The 7,608-nt window shown below is 30.8% G+C and overlaps 1 protein-coding gene across 1 annotated transcript in view; it reads right to left on the reverse strand.

Moving 5' to 3' along the window:
* Window positions 1–465: 465 nt before the first annotated feature.
* The window catches only part of LOC137644043 (molt-inhibiting hormone-like), an 11,773-nt gene continuing 4,630 nt past the window's right edge, over window positions 466–7,608 (reverse strand). The window contains exons 2-3 of the mRNA XM_068376941.1: window positions 3,875–4,056; window positions 466–3,186 (exon numbers count right to left, since the gene is read on the reverse strand). Coding sequence (XP_068233042.1) covers window positions 3,072–3,186; window positions 3,875–4,056 — 297 coding nt within the window. The 3' untranslated portion in view covers window positions 466–3,071. The remainder of the gene's footprint in view (window positions 3,187–3,874; window positions 4,057–7,608) is intronic.

Raw genomic sequence — 7,608 nt, forward strand, 5'->3', positions numbered from 1 at the left:
TAAATTTCTTGTCAGTTGTATTTCACTTCGAAAATTAATATTTCAACTCTCAGGATGTTTTGGTAACTAATTCAGACGATATTTGATATTAATGAACTTGATAATTTATGAAAGTTCCTAAATGACATTATATGAAAAAAAAATTCACGAACTTCATAACTTCACAAGTTTTTTATATATCCATAACATCTCTCCCGGAGGCTAGTCATTTCTGTATATAGCTACTTAGCCACTTATCTGTGATTTACTATTAGAGATCAATGGCATAAAATTGATATCAAAGGTTCTTAAATTTTTGTCATAAAATTAATATAAAAAGTTCTTACATTTTTGTCATAAAAGTAATATCCAGATTCTTACATATTGGTCTAAAGTACAAATCAAACACCTACTAAATCATTTAGCCATTCAATTATCATCTAACAAATTTATTATGAAAACGTTGGAAATCAATGAAACGAAAAATTCAATGATGCAGAGTATATTTTCGTTTACGACATTTTTCTTCAACACTTCAGGGCTCAGATGGAATTTCTCAAACATACTAAAGGTCTTACTTAAAAGTTCTAGTTACATTCCTTTACATACCTCGATTACATATGTTATGATAATAAATATCTTGGAGATATATCAGTCTTCTCTCTGATTACAAACATGTTTATAAAGTAAATGATAATTACAATGATTATAACAATAATGATATTTGTAAAGATAAATAATAATAATTTAGAAATTTTATATAAATATGCATATGTATATGTGTTTATACATGCACGTATAATGTTCAGTAAAAGACACAAATTACAAATGAAACACCATTCGTTCTCAAACGCATAATTCCCCAAGCTCATCCAAAAAGGTTATAAACTCAGCCAATGACTAATAGCTGCAAATGTTGCTTAAGGGTCTAAACTACTTATTTCCGTTTATAATTTACTTTAGCACCTGATAGAAATAGATAGATAGGTAGATAGATAAAAGGAGATGATAAGAAAATATCAGTATCGGACATAAAAAAAAAAAAAACGGTTAATATACACGAAATAATTGTCATGTTAATAATATTAATAACTCGGAAATACCTCATCCATACACAAATACAACAAATTCTCCAGCCTCTTCTTTAGCCAAGAAAATAAAGAAAAGGGAAAGATGTTATGGCACCAATAACTTATAATCATAAGAGCACACATACGTCTACAAAACAATAACAATAAGTAAAGTTAATCATAATACCTAGATTCAATAATAAATTAACAATTCGTCGTCGTCCACGTTCAGCACAACGTACAAAAATATAAATATACATTAGGTTAACGAAAAAACCGAAGGGGAACAAGTTCTACAACTGTTATTTGGACATAAAAGGATTCCCCTTCCAAATGAGATCATCAGTGTGGTTATCAGAGAGAGAAAAGTAAAAAAAGGGCGAGGAAGCGAAGGAGGTCATTTTATAATGTGTTCAGATTCTTCTCCCGCCTATCCTAAGGTCATGCTACAAGAAAGAAAATATAATGAATGATTGATAAATTACGAATCAAAACACTTGGATATTCTACGGAAAAGGAATGTTTTGGAAAAAAAATAATAATGATAACAGTATTAATTCATAAAGATGGAAAATTTTAAACGTACAAAACGCGCAGTTAAAAGAAGAGGAAGAAAAATACGGAGAGAAATTCCTATCACTAAAATACAAACTACAGGCTCTTTGACCTAATTGTCCTTAGCAAGTCCTAACGGGCTGTCCTATAATATCATTTAATGAGGTAAGTTCGCATCGTTCCATTAATACAAAAAAATAAATAGTTTCAATAAATAAATTCAAATTGACGAAGTTCAAAGCAATTTTGATTTATCAGTTGTACGACAACAGAAATCTTGCCTTAAAACTCTATGCAACCCAGAAAATCGGCTCAATGAAAATGTGGTCATTGAAGAAAATAATTGGATTACTTGGTTGATTTACTTAATCTTTTATTGAAAATACCAGCTTTACTAATATGGGCATTGATTAATCATTGTATTCGAAATATATGAAAGAGTTTGAGTATACCCAATCAGAAACACTAGCAGAGTCTAGATGGCAATTATTTCAGGTTTAGAACTTCTTTGACAGAAGTCAAGGAATGACCAAATCAGCAGAGAAAAAGAAAACAGGAAAGACATTGATTATTCGTGTAGAATGTATCTTAACCTGTTCATAACTGAGAGTAACAAAATGAAGGGGGCAAAGGAAGGAGAGTAAAGTTTAAACCCTGGAGAGAGCTATTGCAATAGCGCGTGGAAAGGGACGAAAGTATAGATTTCCAAACCATGATTGCAGAAATTTGAGATTCAACGACCAGTAATTGTTTATATCCACAGAGTAAATGTGAGTCTTAAACGCTACATATATGTGATTTAATAAACAAATTACTGGGAATGATAATGAACTAAGGTGGTCATCGAAAGCTTAGATGAAATGAGATATGTAGGAGTTATTGATGGTGATTAATCAAGTGAATTGATAGATTCAAATCAAATAATTTGTGAAATGATTTGTTTGTTCTTAACCTCTGAGAGAACATTGTCATTTTCAGCTTACACCTAGTCAGTTGGTCACATAGATCATTGAAAATAAAAAAAAAAACTTGATGCCTACTTCCTTAGATTTGTACATTACCTTTTTCTTTGGAAAAGTATAACATGAAATTTACCAAACTTAGTGAGTGAAAAGTTTTTCTTCCCTGAATATATACACAAAGAAATATGTTAAAAGAAACTGCAAAATCGAGGTCAATAATTGAGGATGTGCAATATTCACATTGTTGCAATGTTTGGAATGTGATAAAACTTAATCTTGATTTATGAAAGAAATGAAAAAAAAAAAGTTGGATGGCTACCCATATAAGAATGCACTAAATAAAAAATCAAGATGGCTGATGTCAGTTTCAACATCTTAGCTGATAGATATCTCGGATGATATGGCATTTTCACAATATATCTCTATATCTTGAAAACATTGAGTACATTCTGGCGTGTGGTCCTGGAGCTTATTTTAAAGGATATTTCAGTTAAGAGATGTTCTTTCATTTTCTACCGGCTCGTAGGATACTCATCCACCGGTTGAGTTGTTCCACGTCGCCGTGCCTTTCCGTGGCATAGACGCACCATAGGAAGTCCACGTTGTAGAAACAGTCTTTCCTGCAATAACAGTGGAGCATATCTTGTTAATCAAAGTGGAATTCAGCCGCACACATGATATATAATATATATATATATATATATATATATATATATATATATATATATATATATATATATATATATACAGTATGTATGTATGTATATATATGTATACTGTATATACATACACAGTATACATATATGTCCTATCATATATATATATATATATATATATATATATATATATATATATATATATATATATATATATATATATATATGTTTGTTGTACGTCAAGGTAAATGAAACCAATATTCATGAGAATGACACAAAAACCTATATCTCAGCATATTGTTGTACAAGATTGCATTTTGGTAGCGAAACTTCCCAGAAGAGCAGAGGCATTCAGATGTAAAAATCAATAAGAAGAAATCCATAGAAGTGAAGAAAGCTTTCCCAATTTTGATCTTAATTACCATAAATTACTGATTGATTCATAATGGAAAATCTTGAAACGAGAAGAGAAACAAGATCCACTACTCTAAAAGAAACCTATTCATATTGGAATGTGAAAGTGTAAATTTTAACTTTGAATAGGAAAACTTATGATATATCCTCTGCATTCGAAAATTTTAACTGTTAAATAGATTATGCATGGAAAAAATTGCATTTTGGGAAAAAATTGCAATAAAACTATTAAACTCACCTGCATCTGTTACCGACATCATTCATCCGGAAGATATTAGAGCAGTCATCGCACACACTGACGACCTTCTCATACAGATCTCTGTTGCCCATGACACCAGGGCACTCGTCATCTAGATACCTGGCCGACGTTCCAGAGATCAGGAACAGGCTGATGACCAGCGCTGCTGTCACCAGAACTCTCTGTACAAGACGGGAAAAACAGTGCTTTTAGTCACAGTTAGGGATGAAAGACGAAATCGTGGAATAATGGGAAATTAAATCGTTAAAAGCTAAAAATTGACAAACATCGATCACTTTGACTGCATTCTCTCCTAATAATTCCTATTCATTTTTTATTTGACGAGTAGAATTATGGGGAAAGATAACATAGGTGAAATACAACTAATTCATATTACAGATAATATCAATAAAAAATATTTAGGAAACTAGTAAGTTAATGAAAAATGTATACAGCTGGATGCAGAAATTCCTGGTACACTTCGCTCTGAGGAAGTGCACCTAGCCACATCCTATGTTTAGCCCTGTATATCCACCACCTCTGTCACCTCTCCCTACAGGCTTACGCTATCTGTTTGGTTACTCGCCTCGAAGTAAGGGTGTGATAGGGTGCACTTCTTCGGAGGAAGGTGTGTCAGGGACTCTTGTGTCCAACTGTACGTTAATTTTACAAATTTTTGATAATGAATGATAAAAATAAAATGAAAAATGTTCAAAGATCGTTGTATTGAATTCTTATAGTACAGAAAGAGCTTAGATAAATATGGTGCCGGTCCCTAGCCCGGGTATATGGGGAGGGTTGGCGGCAGGAACGGCATCCGGCCATTAAAAATTAGCCAAAACAGCTATGGCAGTGAGTATAAGAATGCACAATAGCATAGTAATTATGTAAATGTAAATTGCTCTGTTGAAGAAATGTACTACAGTGAACGGATCATTCAAAGTACTTTATTATATGTCGTTTTGCTGGCTAATATGATTAATTTTATCTTAACCTTTTTTTTGCGAAAAGTCTCAACAGATTGTGACATTTATATGTATATATATATATATATATATATATATATATATATATATATATATATATATACATACATATATACATTAAATACACAATTTTCCGTGTATTTATGATAAATAAAATAGCCCACAATGTATGAAAATGAAATTTATTTAGCTTTCGAAGGGACCTTCTCCCTTCCTCTTTGTTTTCTGAAGAGGAAGGGAGATGGTCCCTTTGAAAGCTAAATAAATTTCATTTTTCATACAGTGTGGGTTATTTTACTTATACACACACACACACACACACACACACACACATATATATATATATATATATATATATATATATATATATATATATATATATATATATATATATATATATATATATATATAGTATATGCAACCCGCCAAAAATAACGGTTAAGTATTTAGATGGATATGCCCACAATTGCAGCCCCCTCTCACTAGGGTATGACCTATCCCACTTCCGTACCCGATTGATGGGGAGAACTGAGCCTGACCTAACATATATATATATATATATATATATATATATATATATATATATTTATATATATATATATATATATATATATATATATATATATATATATATATATATATATATATACTGTATATATACACGTATAAATTTATTTATTTATACAGATACTCTTTATTATAAAGGTAAAATTATTGTTATTATTAGTAGTAGTAATAGTAGTAGTAGTAGTAGTAGTATTAGTAGTAGTAGTAGTAGTAGTACTAGTATTACTTGCTAAGCTACAACGCTTGTTGGAAAAGCAGGATATTTTAATATCTGCGTAGTCTACACATGAAAGACGATTAATGATTTTCTCGTGTGTACGTCTGGTTTTGCGTAGATAGATAGATTGATAAAAAAAAAAAGTGATAACCGTTTCTCACAAAAAAAAAAAAAGATAAATAAAAAAACACATTTACCGACTCTCACTAATACATAAAAAATCGTTATCTCTCAATGCCGTTAGATCGTCTTCAATTACGATTCTTATAATTTTTTGTCAAAGGTCCTTTTCATCATCGCATGATATAGTTGATCTTTCCGTGAACAACTTCGACCCGCACATACCTGAACGTGTGTGCGTGATGGTGTGTGCGTGTGTGTGCTTGAGAGCTGGCTGACGCAACAGGCCTTCCCTCTTACGCGATGTTCTTTAGTTTCTTCTTTTTAATTATTAAGAAATATACATTCACAATTCTTTCTATTTTTAATATTGTATATACATCATAATATATTTACATGAATAAATTTTGTAACTGTATTTACGATTGCAACTTTTACTATTCATCTAATATGTTTTTTAATTTACAAATATCGATTCTCTTCACCCGAACTTTTATATGCAGTATTATATACAAAATTTCGCATTTTTTTTAACGCTTGTTTTAATTATATCTACCGTATTTATAGTTTTTTTTAATATATTCAAATTCGGTCTTTGCCTGTTACATGGTTTTTCGTTTTACTTTTTCATTAATAATTTCAGAACATTCGTTTTTGGCATTTCTGATTATTTTATTTATTTCTATTTACCGTATATATATATATATATATTTTTCTGTGGTCATATAAAATTATGAATTTAAAAAAAAGAAATAAAACTCCTCTTTTCTGGAGAGGAAGGGAAATGATCCCTTCGAAAGCTAAAAATAAATTTCTTTTTTTTTCCTAAATTGTGGGTTCATTATATTTATCATATATACACGGAAAATGTGTATTTTAATGTATTATGAATTTATCATATAGTGGTTTTACTACTTTGCTAAAACAATGTTTTTCTTTTATCACGATTTCGTTAATGTGGACGTGAGCACCATATGGGAAATTCAGTGAGTCTACGGAATTTCCCCGCAGAATAACAGAGGGAGGGAAAAACTGAGACACTCGCTAAAAACGTTTCTAAGTTATGAGTCACTTGTTGTAAACGTTTACGCAATTTTAACGTTGTTACTGATCTAAGGTTATTTTATATTAGTTATTCATTATCACTCATGTAGTTTATATATTACCTTTCTTCCTTTCCTCATAGGGATATTTTTATCTGTTCGAGCCCTTGGGCTTAGAGCATAATGCTTTTCCAACTAGGGTTGTATCCTAGCTAATAATAATAATAATAATAATAATAATAATAATAATAATAATAATAATAATAATACTATCAACTTACATCTGTTGACTAAGTTTGATTAAAATGATTATCCATATAGTATGACTTATTGGATATTTCTCTTTTCAATGCCATAAGCTATTTTTGATATCCAACCAGGTTTGGGGCCGTATTATTGTTACCATTATTAGCTAAGCTGCAACCCTCTTTGTGAAAGTAGGATGCTATAAGCCCAAAGTCTCCAACAGGGACAAATAATCCAGTTAGGAAGGGAAATAAGGAAATAAATAAACTACGTGAAAAGTAAAAAAGGTGAAATATCGTAAGATTGGTAACAACGCTGAAATATATGCCAATTATAAACTATGAAGGGAGTCTTATGTCAGCCTGTTCAACATGAAAACATTCCCTGCAAGTTTGAACGTTTGAAGTTCCACTGATTACATTGCCTGACTAGAAAAATGATTCCACGATCCAAAGAGAGAGAGAGAGAGAGAGGGGGGGGGGGGGTCGTAATCGCCTTGATGTATTGTGACGTTATATAATTTAACAATAATTCAGGAGCAGTTTGTGAAACATT

Source organism: Palaemon carinicauda, chromosome 7, assembly GCF_036898095.1.
Source record: "Palaemon carinicauda isolate YSFRI2023 chromosome 7, ASM3689809v2, whole genome shotgun sequence".
NCBI lineage: Eukaryota > Metazoa > Arthropoda > Malacostraca > Decapoda > Palaemonidae > Palaemon > Palaemon carinicauda.